The sequence below is a fragment of the Hyaena hyaena genome, unplaced genomic scaffold (assembly GCF_003009895.1).
Source record: "Hyaena hyaena isolate Hyena2069 unplaced genomic scaffold, ASM300989v1 scaffold_165, whole genome shotgun sequence".
Classification (NCBI taxonomy): Eukaryota; Metazoa; Chordata; class Mammalia; order Carnivora; family Hyaenidae; genus Hyaena; species Hyaena hyaena.
Genome location: NW_024080797.1, coordinates 1,621,755 through 1,638,229, shown reverse-complemented (window position 1 = coordinate 1,638,229; position 16,475 = coordinate 1,621,755). Strand labels below are relative to the sequence as shown.

Here is a 16,475-nt window from a genome sequence, read left to right as displayed (position 1 = left end):
TATTTATTTTCAAAGAGAGAGAGAATGAGTGGAGGAGGGGCAGAGGGAGAGAGGGAGAATCCCAAGCAGGCTCTATGCTCACGGCAGAGCCTAATGTGAGGCTTGATCTCACCCACCATGAGGTCATGACCTGCACCAAAATCAAGAGCCAGAAGCCCAAATGACAGGGCTACCCAGGGTCCCCAACTCCATTCCTCTTTGCATCAACCATAGGGAGTCCTTCTGACTTTGAAACATAACAGTATTTGCAAACCTATCCTTCTCTCCAACCACCTTACAACTTGTCCATTTCTCAAAACCTCCCAGCTCTCCCTTTATTTTGCCATTGTCAAGTTGATAATGTTTTTATCCTATTCCGTAACCATAATGAAGTCTTCTGTGATTTGCTGGTACTTGTGGGCCATTGATTAGGACTCTTTAGCAGCAAGTGATAGAAAACTCAACTCATGCCAATGAAACAGGAAAGAGAATCCAGGGGGAAATGAAGCAAATACCCACCCTAGACCACAAACTCTAATGTCTGTAGTGTTCTGTTTATATAAACTTGTGAACTGACTCAGTGAAAAGATACAGAGAGTGGAGTCTCTGTGATCTAACAGTGGTGGAATAAATTTTTTAAAATGTCATTAGCCAAACAAAACACATCTTTAGACCTAATTTTGCTTGAGAGTCACCAGCATGCAATTCTTGGTCTTAATTTCTAAAAGTCAAAAAATAGTGGGAATAGTATTTACATTATGATAGCTCTGTATACAGTTTTTATGACAGAGCAAATTAATGTTTTCTTGTATTTTAGGACCCCTGTTGTGACCTGCGTGGCACCAAGGGCACGTTCCTGGGATCAAGTTGCAAAGACCCTCCCTACTCTCCTCTCCTCCGGTCACTCAGAACCCAGCTGCGATGTATTGATTGCATACTCATACCACACTTTGATGGGCAGGTATTGCTGCCTACCCACTGTCATTCCCTCATTCTTCCTTGCTAGGATCTTTTCTTTTGCCTTGCTTGTTGTCCTTGATGTTGGCAGTTCTCAAACGTCTTGTGATGTCTTGTGATCTGTTTGTATTTTCACATGAAGGAAGAGTTTGAAGATGGGGAACTCTGTGAAGGTGACTGAGACTCTTTAACTTATGAGTTCACTTTCAATGGATGGATAGAGAACTCTTAGCTATTATATTGGGGCCGAAATAAAGCAGCAGAGGGCCTTCATTCTTGGACATTGACATCCACACTAGCTGGTCTTGTTAGTTCATTAGACAATTCATCAAATAGATAAGAGCTGTAGATAAGAACTGATCAGACAGTTTTTTAAAAGACAAATTTAAATAAAACCCTGAGGGGCGCCTGGGTGGCTTAGTCTGTTAAGCGTCCGACTTTCGCTTAGGTCGTGATCTCGCGGTTCGTGGGTTCGAGCCCCGCGTTGGGGTCTGTGCTGACTGCCAGCTCAGAGCCTGGAGCCTATTTCAGAGTCTGTATCTCCCTCTCTCTCTGACCCGCCCCTGCTCACGCCATCTCTCTCTCTCTCCTAGAAATAAATAAAAATATTAAAAATAAATAAATAAATAAATAAAACCCTGACCCCCACACCTTAACTTTTATTAATTCATGTTTACTTATTTATCTGATTTAATTTGTTCATTCATTCATTTGTTCATTCCCTTACTCATTTTGTAGCCTCTTTGCAGGTACAGTAAGGTATAGAAAACTTTTGATTTTCAGAGGCAGACCTTCAATTAATCCCGCATTTTCACACCTTCTCTTAAGTTTCATTGTTCTTGTTGCCCAAGACAAAAGGTTCCATGCAGTTGTACTCAGCATTCTGGCTTTCTGTTTTCTGGGTTTTCTTTTCATTAATTAATATTTCATCTGATTTTTGTTTTATAGGAATTTGTTGCATTTTCTTGTATGTTAACAGCTTTCTTCCTATTCCCTTTGGTATTGTGAACTTAAGCCTTTAAAAAAATTCCATTACTATTATCTTAATGATTTCTTAGAAAGGGAAGGGTATAAATCCATGTACTTAATTAGAAAACCATATTAAACATGAGGTCTCTACATCCTTCTTTTTAATAGTTGCATAGTGTTCAACTGTCTGGATTTTAAATATATATATTAGCTTGTCTTCTACTGATTAATGTTTAATTTTGTGATTCCAAACACTGCTGCAATGAACATTTCTAGACATAGCTCTGTGAATACGTATATCTGTAGAATAAATTCCTAGAGGTAGAGTATGGGATTGAAGGCCTTTGGAAAGTTCCTCTTTGGAGCAGATATGTATTTTTGGAAAGTGATATTGTATAGTGATTCACAGCATGAACTCTGGGGCCAGGCTGCCTGGGGTCATAATCCTGGCTCTCTTCCTTAGCAATGCTGTGACCTTGGGCAAGTTACTTAAGTTTCTGTGTCTTGTTTTTCTAATGAGTAAAAATGAGAATTAATAATATCACCTTTCTCCTAGGATTGTGAGGATTAAATGAGTTAATTTGTTGAGACTCACAACTGATAATAAACTCTCATTATCTGTTAATTTTGTTATTTTAGGTAAGACTTAGCTACCCTGCTAGCTAAAAAGAAGCCACTGTTCTTCGTGGGCCAGAGCTGGCACTCTGGCCAGAGGTGCGCCCCTTGGGACAGGGGAGGTGGTCACTGTGGCAGGGCTGCAAAGTCAGGGCCAAGAAGAGAGAGTCAACAGGTCTGGGAAGGCTCAGAACTTTTTTGCCCAAATGTTTACCAACTGTAGCCTCTTGAAAGCTACATTGTTAACTGCTGTCTCTTGAGTTCTAGACAGTGCTTGGCATGTAGTTGAAGGAATAAATGACTGAGTGAATGAGACCAGGTTTAAGAATGATTTTTACTTCTCTTTAATTCCCTCTTGTCATCCACAAGCCTTCAATAAAGTCTTGTTAACCAATCTTCACTTGACTGCAACCATACTTGGTAGAGAGGGGACCAAGAAGGAGCCACCTGAGGGAAGCATCTTGGAGTCACCTTGCCCGAGGGGATGATAGCAACCATGGCCGAAGGGAGACAAAACACGTTTCTAGGCCTCTCCGGAACACTTGTGGGGGAGCCTGCTAAAAGCCTGGACTTCTTGCTATCATAGGGAGGGGGGATTTGCACTGCTTGTACTTGGATATTAAAAGGAGAATCAAAATGACAAATATATCAATAAATCTGAAAGAATAAAAAAAAAATAAAAGGAGAATCAACTCTTAAGATTTCCTTCTGGTGTACCTGGGTTAGCACAGGGCTTGCTGCATAATAACCTCTCAGTAATGGTGGCTTTTTATTTAAAAAAATTTTTTTTAAATATTGATTTTTGTAAGAAAGAGACAGAGTGCAAGTTGGGGAAGAGAATAGAGAGAGAGGGAGACACAGAATCAGAAGCAGGCTCCAGGCTCTGAGCTGTTAGCATAAAGCCCCACATGGGGCTCAAACTCACAAACCATGAGATCATGACTTGAGCGAAGGTCAGACACTTAACTGACTGAGGCCCCATTTATTTCTAAACTTTGGTAAAGACTACATCAAAGTCTGCATTGATACTCTATCTGCCTTCCTCAAGCCAAATCTGACTTGGTGTATGATGGCTATGACTGCCCATTCAGAGCAATGTTCCCAGTATAGCTGTTATGTTGATGACTGTCAGGTTGAATGAAACTCAGAGATCAGATAGGGAGCAGTGATCTTGGACTTGCTACCAGCCCTTCTCAACAGCATAACCTTGCATTAGTCTCTTGAAATTTCAAGGAATTGTTTTCTGTCTAATGGAGGATTAGTGCTATAATATCCACCACCTGTCTGGACTTAAAAGCACATCTTGACATTAAAATAAAAGAGAGAGAAAATGAATAAATTAGAATGGGTAATATACCCTGAAATCTTGATCTGAAAGTCACTATTAATGGTAATATCATTACAGTATTATATTTCTCTAACATTTCTAGCAGATGCTTGCTAAGGAAAAATCTCAATTTTGAGCATATTCTTAGAATATGGTTATAATTTACTATTTTTCACCATTTACATATTGATGTGTTGAAAAACAGAAGATCTATGTTCAAAAGAGGTTATTTTCTAAAATTAAATAATACATACAGTAAATGAAGGGAACACACATTCACACATAATACTTGTGTTAATTGTTCATTTTGGTTAGTTATTATTTTGTTTTGGTGTTGTTGAAAATTAACCAAGGACCTAGATAGGTAGTGAAAAAGCAAATTAACAACGACTCTTTATAGTTACCAGAAGGAGCAATATGGATCCTGAAGCCAGGAAACTTGTTTGGAAGTAGATTCAGGAAAGATCCAGATAAGTCCCTGTGACATCAATCCCAAAAAACAGGGATCTTCCCAGACAAAAGATTCAAATGTACCTCCTATTTGAAAAATGAAACAGCTGCCAGGGTTGAGGACCCTCCGGGGGGCTTCATTTGTGATGGATAAGTTGGTGGTGTTTGTTTTGTTTGGAGGAATAAATATTTGAAGGCGGTAACCCAAGAAGGTTATGCTGCTGTTATGATGTTATTGATACACAGGCTGACGCTATTATGGCGAATGCTATCAGGCTACATTATCTTTATGCCTCCAAGGTAACCTGAAGCAACTGTCTATTGACTTGGCACTACCTTACACTGAAGCGTCTGCCCTGCCTAGGGACTGTAACCCAAGCCAGCACATGCTTCACAGACAGCTTTCTTTAACCAGTGACAGCATCAAGGAAGGAAGAGCGTGAAATCACCCGGGATGGACGCTTCCAAAGGGGAGTTGGCTGCTAAGTGACTCCTAGAGAGGGTGGAACTGCCATCTCCTAATCTTGTATTTGGGAGTAACCACTAGACAGTCCTTCTCTTCAGACAAGGAGATAGTTACTATAAGAAAACTGGAGGTGATCTGAATCCCTGGAAAAGTTTCCCCTGCTTTGAACTTTGCAATGTTTTACTGCAGGTCATGTCCACGTGGAAAGCAAGGCTCACCAAAAGACTGAAATCTCCATCTAGAAGGATGCATCCATTTCCATGCTCAGCTCTGCTTGCTTGTTTTGGGAATACAAGGGAGAATGCTCCCTTTGATCAGCCCAGTGCAGCTGATACTCATTCCACCATCTATGTTCAGCCCACGGCCAAAGCAGACCAGCACCTGAGTCACTCGAGAGGGGAAGAAGGAATTCCAGAGAAAAGACGAGATTCCAGCACCCATTCAGAGAGAAATGGCAGTGCAAATCTGAATTCAAGTAACCACAGTGCCAACCAGCCTGCTGAGACCCCTGAGGGTTCACCTGGGTCCTTAGACGGTAAATTGGACTCTGAAGCAGTTACTTTCCAGACTTCTATCCCCAGACCATCAATTATTGAAACGCCAACGGTGAGTTTTCCCAATGCTGTTATGGAAGGAATGGTGTTGGAGGAGAGTTCTGATCATTTGGTGGATTCCTTCAGGAAAAAACTTGGTTAATATTATTAGCGAATAAGATGTTAAAGGGAACTCTTAGTAGTGACAGGAAGTGTATAAACCCTTTTAAATTCTCATAAGGTTTTCAAAGGATGTAGGGGCAAGGATAATATGCACTGGGGCCTTAACAATGCCCAAAATTGGTCTTTAATTAACTGCCCTTGGTGCTTCAGAGCCAAGTGTCTCAATAAAAGATTAAGGGTAAGGTAGTCTGGGAAAGCTTTTTTTTTTTTTAAACTGGTACATGAATTTATTTATATGAAAACCCACAATATAGAAGACTTGATCATAGAATTAAGAAACTGTCCCTACTTAAAAGGGATCACATGGTATCAAAGCAGTCTGGGAAAATTTGGAAATGAGGAACCCTATGCATGGTAGTAAAGAAAGGAACCAACCTATAAAACTATTCATAATATGGGCATTCCTCTGATAGTTTTCCAAGACTTAGAGGCAGGAGAAGGAAGTTATTTGAAAAAAAAAAAGCTGCTGCTCTTAAAAGGCATAATTTTGATTTATTTATCTATCTTCTTTTTAGAGGTCTTACTGAAAATTTCACTGTTGAGTATTCTGACCGGATTGAGATATACAACCATGCCAAAGTTCTTGGTAACCCCAAGAGGCAGGGTTTCTTGAATAGTGTTTTCTAGAGATGTCTCTTGAGTAGTTTTTGGATATATTCCCGACCAAGTAGCTTAGGACCAGACTTAAAAATCTGAGAAGTATTTGGGGATCCATTACTAAGATATTCTGACTTTCAAAAATCATTTCTTTCCCATCTACTTTCACATACTTTGTCTGATTTGCTCATCAAGAAGACTCATTAGCATTGAAAACTGCTAAACAGTAAAGATAGGGTTAAAACATATTTTTAAAAATAGTTTCATTTAATATTTTACAGGCTTATCTTAAATTACTGAAGCTCAGCTCTATTTTCTACATCTTTCTATTCTGAGATTGGACAGAGCATTTTGCCAAGCTTTCTGTTATAGCAAGAACTGTAATGGTTTGTTCCCCCCCCGCCCCAAGAACCACTAAATCAAAACCTCAAAAAACAAACAAGCAAAAACCAAAACATTTGTTGGTCAATTTTCAGTTTATATCCACATGCAGATTAAGATATTTTTAGCAGTACTATAGTTAGTTGAATGGACATCATGGCCAAGTTTTTATTTGTTGCATGTTAAAGGAACCAATGATGTATCATTTTGATTCCAGCAACCCAGGACCCATCTTATATTGCTAAATACAGCAGCAAATACAAAGGGTTGATTTTATTTTATCTCCCTGTTTTAGTGGCATATGTGACCTAGGGACTCAAAGTAAATATGTGTATTCAAATATAACAATTAAACACAGCAGCTTAACATCCATATTAATTGTCCACTTGTAAGAGCAAAGTCATGGACAGGCTACAGAGGTGAGGGAGGCCTTATGATGGAAACAACCTCAATGCAAGATGAAATATAAGTGTCCCAAAGAAGACACACATGAGACAGCTCAAAGGAGGTTGGAAAGGTACACTGCAGGGGAGGTGGAATTTGAGATTGGTTGTTTAGAAGGCAGATTAGGATTTTTAAGGGCAGAGATGAAGGGGAGGACATTGCAATAGAAGAAAGTTGTATGAGCAAAACCATGGATGTGGGGGGATATGGCATAGGGATAGGTATGTCAGATTGGCTAAGTTGGAGAGGTACTTTGGAAAGGTAGATTGAACCCAAAAGTGGGATGTCTTGAGTGCTGTGATCAGAAGTGAACTTAGTAGGCAGTGGGGAAGCTTTGAGAATTTTGAATAGAGAAATGTCATGCTTAGGACTTCATAAACAGGTACAGCTATGTAGGATGGATTAGAGTTGAGAAAACTGGAGCTGAGGTCATTGTAACTTTCCTGGCCTGAGGATATCACAGAAGGAAGAGAGGAACATGAGGTGGGGCAGGGCAAAGAAGAATGGATCCCATGGCTTAGCAAATGCAGTGGCTGCTTGGGTCCCAAATTGGCTGGGGAGGGAAGTGAGACCAAACTGGTGGTGGTGAAATGAAAGCATTATGAAACTAAGACCAGGCTGTCGGGGGGAGGAGGGAGTGGGTCCGTGGGCATAGTAAATAGGCCTCTATTGTAGTTCAAATGTGGGGGGCTAATATTTACAGAGCATTTGTCATATGTCAGCTTTACAGGGAGCATCCCATGGACCCAAGTTACAGTGAGGTGTATATTCTTATGAGCCCCTTGTTATAAATAAGGACACTGACACGTAGACATGGTAGGACGTTTGCCTAAGGTCATAGAAGGAGGAAGCAGCAGAGCCAGGATCGAAGCCCAGCTCCTTATTATTACTTGTGTGGTGCTTGAGGATTTATAATCAAATATTTGTCCACGATCTCACTCGATATGCAATTAAATTAAAATTTCATGTGTACGTGTATTTATATGTAAATGTGTCTATGTATATAATCATCATCATTATTATTTGCTTTTTACTAATTTGCTTAACTTTAAAAAAAAATCTTAGATTTGTGGCGTATTATACTATAGAAAGGGACACTTTCTACTTTGCATCCTGCTGATGACAAGACTTTGTTGAGGATAGTGTGGGACTGTTTTGAGATCTTCTGATTAAAAGTGCCATAAGACTGCCAAGATTTTTCATTACCTAGTAATTTTGTAGTGACATGTTTCCTCTCGGCAGATGATGAATGAGCGTATTTTATTATAGTCTTGCCTGGAGGCAAAAGTGTTTTCCATTTTGATACACTGATCCTCATCATTAAAGCTGCCTTGGTGGAGACAGCAAATAATACTCTTTTTTAGAGCCGAGCCTCAGAATATAACCAAAGCTAAGAAATGGGGACAAGTCCCTCTCTCTATTTTTAGTCACCTGGTATTCAGACCAGAAAGTGATTCTTACAAGTCTGAAACAATGCCTGGTCTGAGAGGAAAAGCTCAAGACAGAGACGCCAGGTGAACTAATTAAGAAAGCAGGTTTTGGTCTGTGTAGATGTATGTGCACATTTATGTATTTATGAAGTGATACCAATTAGGCTTCAATCTTCTTGTGGCCGTATCTTCCAAGGTCCAGGCCTTCAGTCAAAGTGATAATAACTCTAAAACTGGAATGTTTTAGAACTCTCGACTGTACTTTTCTTTCCTTTCTTGGTGGTCTTGCAATTGTAGTGTGTAATAATTGGTGAGATTGTAGAGTTAATGAGACACAACAGAATGCTGTTTAGTTTTCTGGCCCAGAGTTATGGTGTTCTTACTGTGTGCCAGGACAGCCCTAGCTCTGAGGAAACAAAGACTGAAGACAGAGTTTTTGAAGTTGCCTCCATTCCACTGGGAGACAGAGTAAACAGGCGGTGTCAGTGCAATGCAAGAAGGCTTATGGATCAACAGTGGACATCCTAACAGCAGAAGGAAGAGACTCCCATCCTACCCTGTGAAGACAGGGGAGTCTAGAATATACAGAGAAGAAGGGTTTCTATCTTATTCTTTTATTTATTTTTTTTTATTTATTTCTAGGAGAGAGAGAGAGAGACAGCGTGAGCAGGGGAGGGTCAGAGAGAGGGAGACACAGACTCTGAAACAGGCTCCAGGCTCTGAGCTGGCAGTCAGCACAGAGCCCGACGCGGGGCTCGAACCCACGAACCGCGAGATCATGACCCAAGCGAAAGTCGGACGCTTAACCGACTAAGCCACCCAGGCGCCCCTATCTTATTCTTTTAAAATTGCCTTCCTGGTTAAATGGTGCTGTTTTTCTCCCCTCTTCCTCTCCCTTAACAATGTTGGCAGTAGAAGAAGGGCACAGTTCCCACACTAAGCAAGTGTTTCTACAGCAGTGCTAAGTTTCTACAGCAGTGCTAAGTTTTATCTAGTTCTTACGCCAACAAAGTAGTCTGCCTGACACAGGAAGAGAAGGTAATTGTGGTTTGGGAAATCATTCCTGGGGATTTTTAACTAAAAGTTAGTTTGGGGGGAGAGGAAATCTGGGTGGCTCAGTCAGTTAAGTGTCCGACTCCTGATTTCAGCTCAGATAATGATTCCAGGGTCGTGAGATCGAGCCCTGCATCTGGTTCCTTGCTGAGCATGGAGGCTGGTTAAGATTCTCTCTGTCTCTGTCTCTGTCTCTCTCTTTTCCCTTTGCCCCTCTCCCCTGCTTATGTGTTCCCACTCTTAAATAAATCAAATGAAAAAAAATTAGTTTTATAAGAAGGAAGGGAAACAGGGCCTATCTTGGAGTTGAAAATGGCATTGCTTTTTGTAACAGGCTGGCTTTGCTACTAGACAGAGAAGTGGTAACCAAGACATCCCTAGACCACAGGCTTAGGCTGTCACTGCTTTTTAGGGTCTGAGTCTCTGTTATGCCTTCTAGAAACACAGTTTTGCCATTCATCCTTCTGTAAGACCTAGTTCCTTGTTACCCACACTTACAAGAGCCTGATGTATAAATCAGAATGACTGTTTAGTCGTCAGCCTGAAGGACTGTCAGTGTAGGGCTTGCTGAGCCAACCACTTATTTTCTCTACAGGAAAATTATACATAAAGAGAAATGATAACCAGAAATCTGTTGGAGAATACAAACTCAGAGGAAGGGGGGAGCTACATTTTAAAAATTGTAATAAAATAGACATAACATAAAGTTCACATTTTTAATTATTTTTACATATACAGTTGTGTAGCATTAAGGACATCCACAGTGATGTGCAAACATCACTGCCATCCATCTCCAGGATTCTTTTCATCAACTCAGACTCTACATTCATAAAACACTAACTCCCCATTCACCATTTACCCTTCTCCCCATCCCCTGGCAACCACCCTTTTACTTTCTGTCTCTATAAATTCAACTATTCTCAGTACCTATGTAAGTGGAATCACTCAGTATTTGTCCTTTTGCATCCAGCTTATTTCCTTTTGCATAATGTCCTCAAGGTTCATCCATGTTGAAACATGTCAGAATATCCTTCCCTGTTATATATATTCCATCATACGCGTATATCACATTTTGTTTACACATTCATCTGTCAATGGACATTTGGGTCATTTCCACCTTTTGGCAATTGGGAATAATGTTGTTAAGGACATGCATGTACAAATACCTCTTCAAGACCCTGTTTTCAGTTCTTTTGAGTATATATCCAGAAGTGGAATTGCTGTATCGTATGGTAATTCTAGCCTTAATTTTTTAAGGAATGGACATATTGCTTTCTATAGTGTTTTCAAATGCACCAGCAATGCACAAGGGCTCCAATTTCTCCACATTCATGCCACCACTTGTTTCTAAAGATTTTGTTCATTTGTTTTGACAAAAGCTATAATAATGGGAATGAAGTGGTATCTCGTAGTTTTTTATTTTCATGATTATTGTGAAATTAAGCATCTTTTCATGTGCTTATTGGCCATTTATGATCTTCTTTGGAGGAATGTCTATTCAAGGCCTTTTTTTTTTTTTAAATTGAGTTGTTTATGTTTTGTTGTTGAATTCTAGAAATTCTTTATATATTCTGGATATTAGTCCCTTGTCAGATATATATGGCTTGCAAATATTTTCTCCCATTCTGTGGGCTGCCTTTTCATTCTGTGGATAGTGTCCTTTGATGTACACAAATTTTAATTTTTACAAAGTCCAATTTGTCTATTTTTTGTTTTGTTGTCTATGCTTTTGTTGTCATATTCAATAAATCACTGCCAAATCTAATACCATCAAGCTTCTTCTCTATGTGTTCTTCCAAGCCTTTTATAGTTTTACCTATTATGTTTAGGTCTTCGATCCATTTTAAGCAAGGGTCCAAATGAATTCCTTTTCATGTGGATATCCAGTTTTCCCAACACCATTTGTTGAAAAGTTTGTCCTTTTCCCAATCAATGGTCTTGGCACCCTTGTGAAAAGTCAATTCACCATACATGTGAAGGTTTATTTCTAGAGTCTCTATTACATTTCATTGGCTTCTGTGTTTGTTTTTAGGCCAGTAGCACACTATACCTTTGTAGTAAGTTTTGAAACCAGTAAGCATGAGACCTCCAACTTTGTTCTTTTCAAGATTGTTTTGGCTATTTGGGGTCCCTTGAGATTCCATATGAATTTCAGGATGGATTTTTTTCTACTTCTACAAAAAACATCATTTGGATTTTGATAGCAATTGCAGTGACTAGTTAGATTGCTGTGAGTAGTACTGACATCTTAATAATATTAGGTCTTCTAATCCATGAATACAGTTTATTTCTCCATTTATTTGTATCTTGTTGAATCATTTTCAGCAATGTTTTATAGTTTATAGTATAAAAGTCTTTTGCTTCTTTGGCTAAGTTTATTAGTAAGTATTTTATTGTTTTTGATGCTATTTTAAATGAAATTGTTTTCTTAATTTCTTTTTCAGATTGCTCATTGTTGGTGTATAGGAATGCAACTGACTTTTGTCCATATGTTTTGGGTCCTGCAGTTTTACTGAATTCAGTTATTACTTCTTTTTAAAAATTTATTTATTTATTTTGAAAGTGTGTGTGAGAGAGAGAGTGGGGGAAGAGGAGAGGAAGAGAGAGTGGGGAGAGAGAGAATCCCAAGCAGGCTCCACACTTCCAGTGCAGAGTCCAATGCAGGGCTCGAACTCATGAATCACAAGATTATGACCTGAGCTGAAATCAAGAGTGGGACACTTAACTGACTGAGCCACCTAGGTGCCCTTCATTTATTACTTCTAGTGGTGTGTGTGTGTGTGTTTGTGTATGTGCGTGTGTGTAATCTTTATGGTTTCTACATATAAAAGTATGTCATTTGTGAACAGAGATAATTTTACTTCTTCCTTTCCAATTGGGATGCCTTTTATTTCTATTTCTTGTCTAATTGCTCTGACTGCAACTTGGAGTGCTGTTTGACAATACTATGTTGGATAGCAGGGCAAAAGTTAACATCCTTGGCTTGTTCCTGATCTTAGAGGATAAACCTTCAGTTTTTCATCATTGGGTCTGATGCTACTATTGAGTACAACATGGGTTTCTCATATATGGCTTTTATTGTGTTGAAGTAGTTTCCATCTATTCCTATTCTGTTGTGTATTTTTATCGTGAAAGACTGTTAAAGTTGGTCAGTGCCTTTTCTGAATCAGTTGATATGATCATTTCCCCCCTTTATTCTGTTAATGTGGTGTGTTATAGTGATTGATATTTCGTATGTTGACCTATCCTTGGATTCCAGGAATAAATCCCACTTTGTCATGATCTAATCTTCTTACCAGGTAGGTGGAATTCTGTTTACCATGATTTTGTTCAGGAGTTTTGCATCAATTGTCATCAAGGATATTGGCCTCTAGTTTTCTTTAATGTCTTTGTCTAAGTTGGGTATCAGGGTAATGTTGGCCACACAGAATGATTTAGAAGTGTTCTCTCCTCTTCAATTTGTTTTGGAGGATTGTTTGGAGGATTGTATGTGTGGAGATGGACTGATGTTAATTCTTTACACATTTCGAAGAATTCACCAGTGACACCATCTGATCCAAGGCTTTTCTTTGTTGGAAGGTTTTTTTGTTACTGATTTAATTTCCTTACCAGTTATAGGACTATTCAGATTTTCCATTTCTTCATGATGTCGTCTTGGTGAAGAGGAGCTACTTTGATAGCATCACTGAGGTATAGAATTATAATCATGATTACCGATTATTGAGCACTATTAATAGACTAGGCATGGTGCTAAGGCCTTACACGGATTAGCTAATTTGATCCTTCTAATCCTTTTACAATGTTAGTTCCTGATAATCCCAATAACTCCTCTGCTCAAGCCCCTCTACTTCCAAAGGCTCTGTAGATCCCTATAATATTAATCAAGTCTTCATGGTGGCCTGAAGATCCTATATAAAGTATACCCTATTACCTCTTGGAACTTAGTTCCTACTGTTCTTACTGTTGGGGAAACTAGAACTCAGTGGAGGTAAGCAATCTGAATCATTTCCACTCTAAGGGTAACCCTTTCAGCAGACTAGGAAGCTCAATTCATCCAGCCAAAACAAGACTTGCTTGGGCAGTGCAGAACTCATGCTACCAATAACTACACAGCTGCTTATTCAGCTCTCCTTGTCTAGGCTCCATGCCCATCCTTCTTTTCTTGGCACGGTCTTTGTTAAGACCTGGGATAGTTTAATTAATTGGGTTTCAGCTTCCTTGGTTAGACTCAGATTCCAGTCATGTTCTGTCAGAGCTGCATCAAGGCCATGCTAATTTGAATTTGGTGTTGGAGACACTCCTGGATCCCTATTAACAGAAAAGCTCTTGGATGTATTCACCTCTATAGGCAACTGATCTCATTCAACAAATTTATTTTTATTTTCAATGTCTTAAAGTTGTCTTGAAGAGAGTATTATTTGCAGAGGACAGTACTACTTAGAAGCATATTGTAAACTTGTGTGTAAACATCTGTCATCCCTCATTCCACTCTTAACTCCAAATCCCCCTTATATAAGCATTATGGTAGCAACTCTGCTAGGCTGCATTTCCATTTTCTGGTACAAACCAGTTTTCCTGCATTTCTTTATAAGAAAATCTTCCCTTCCTTTTCTTGTGGGCAAAATAGAGGAGAACAGAATTTTAGGCTACCTATAAAAAACAAATACCCTATTAAAGAAGCTCTCTGCTAGGCAGATGATTTTATATAAAAAATTTTTAATAGAAAGAACTTAAAAAGCCATGCAAATATTACTTTTCTAGTTCTTTTTTGTGTTCCCTACCTCTCAATGAGGGGGGATATGAGCTACTAGGAATTCCATCCCATTCATTTTAGGGCCTGACAATTTCTTATGCTAGGTTTCTACTTTCAAAAGATGTTAAACACAGTGGCATGATAGTGCATGATATACCCAGTGTACTTAGGAATTTTCCAATCCAGATATTCAGTTTCATCCCAACTGGAAAAGAGATAGCTTCCTGGCTTCTCTGAGAATGAAAGAAAATAAATTATCCTCATAACACCATGAAAATTTACATTGTACAGCTTTGATTATTGGATACCATCCATAAAAGACTACAGAGAATGGTAAAAATGCAAAATTTTCAGAAAATTTAGAGCTGAGGGGCATATATATTCCAAGCTAAGAAATAAAAGTTGAGTGCATAATTTCAAGAAATTTTAAAGCATCATTTTCAAGTGAGGTTACTCTGGCATTTACAATTCAGATAAGAATGATAAATATTACCTAAGTAGGTTTTGAAGGGAGAGAAGTACAAAAGGAAGAGGTCAGCCCACTTTTGAGCAGCATCTATTTCTAGTTCGTCAGAGAGAATCTGGCAATCTGCCCATGACCTAGTTGATCTTTTGCCCTCATTTTCACAGGTGGTTAATAAAAGAGCGAGGTTTACTTTGTTCATAGTCAGTGGTCTGGAATGTCTAACCAAAGAGCCACCAAGAAGATGCCAGTTCATTGACTAGACCCATTTTCCTTCAATATTTGGATCTGTAGAGTTAGAATTTCCATTCTCTTGATTATATAACATGCAATTGTACCTCAGTTTAAAAAATTCCACTATTCTACTCCCTAGGTATGCTGGAAATGAACATTTCTTCTGTTCCAGGACCCACAGGGGCTAGTTGAAAGAATGTGCTATATTAATCATGGAAATTAGAGGTGTTTCTTTTCCTTGAGCCAAGGGAATCTGTTAACCTGCTCTGAACTGCCTTTAGTTTTACATTCAGTTCCTCCTTTTCAAAGAAAGTAGAGCTCACCAAGTTAACACTCCTTCTAATGTGAGGTTGACACAGTTGGTTTAGTAACTCTGTACCAGGGAGGTGAGAGTTTGGAAATTTGGGGAATTAGAGGAAAGGGGAGTCTCTAGAAGGGGCAGAGGACTGCCATGGGAAGTGTTTAGGATTTTGTTGTGGGAAGCTGGTTTGTGGGTATCCCCTGTTCAGTTAAACAGAGAACAACAACTCAGGGAACTGTTAGAACCTAAATACACAGGCATAATTTGGTTGTCCACAGAAAGAGAGAAACTTCCCCTCAAGTAGACTACCTGCATGAGGAGAATCAGTTTCTATAACTTAAAGCACCAAATCTCAAAAAGATGTGAAATACATTATTTATTACTAAGGGTAATTAATATGCTGCAATTTGGAAATCATAAGCTGCCTTTAATATTTTGTTTTTTTATATAAAACAAGGCATATTCTTATAAAAATTCAAATGTGATATATACACACTTGTAATTCGAGCTAATTCAAAGTTATCTCCTTTTTAAAAAATCAGCCATATATGTTCAAATAATCTTTGCCAAAGGCACCAAGAATACAGAATGGGTAGAATGCTCTCGAATAGCAGCACATGATACAGAGACTCATTCATGAAAGGAATAGTCAACCAATATGACAGATGTCATTGTTGTCTTATTTTAAGAATTTGCCACAGGCACCCCACCCTGATCAGTCAGCAGCCATTAACATCGAGGCAAGACCCTCTATCAGCAAAAAGATTATGATGTGATGAAAGCTCAGATGATGGTTAGCATTTTTTAGCAATAAAAATATTTTTTAATTAAGTATGGGATTGTTTTTTTTTAGACATAATGCTATATCACACTTTAAATAGACTATAGTACAGTGTAAACTTAACTGTTATAAACACCAGGGAACAAAAAGAATCATTTGACTCATTTTATTGTACTATTTGTTCTATTGTAGTGGTCTGGAACTGAACCCACAATATCTCTAAACTATGCTGGTACATAAAGCTAAAAAGCTTTTCATTGCAAAGGAAATAGTCAATAAGATTAAAAGGCAACCTACAGATTGGGAGAAAATATTTGCAAGCCATATATCTGATAAGAGGCTAACATCCAAAATATATAAGGGACTCATATAACTCAATAGCAAAAAACCAAATGACCCAATTAAAAGATGAGCAAAGGCCCTGTATAGACATTTTTTCCAAAGAAGATATAAAAATGGCCAATGGGTATATGAAAAATGCTCAGTATTACTAATCATAAGGAAATACAAATCAAAGCCACGATGACATACCGCCTCACATCTGTCAGGATGGCTATTA

General features: G+C 38.7%; 1 protein-coding gene across 1 annotated transcript in view; it reads left to right on the top strand.

Moving 5' to 3' along the window:
* The first annotated feature begins 4,955 nt into the window (after positions 1-4,955).
* FAM107B (family with sequence similarity 107 member B) overlaps positions 4,956-16,475 on the top strand; it is a 230,870-nt gene continuing 219,350 nt past the window's right edge. The window contains exon 1 of the mRNA XM_039240003.1: positions 4,956-5,369. Within this exon, the coding sequence (XP_039095934.1) occupies positions 4,956-5,369 (414 nt within the window). The remainder of the gene's footprint in view (positions 5,370-16,475) is intronic.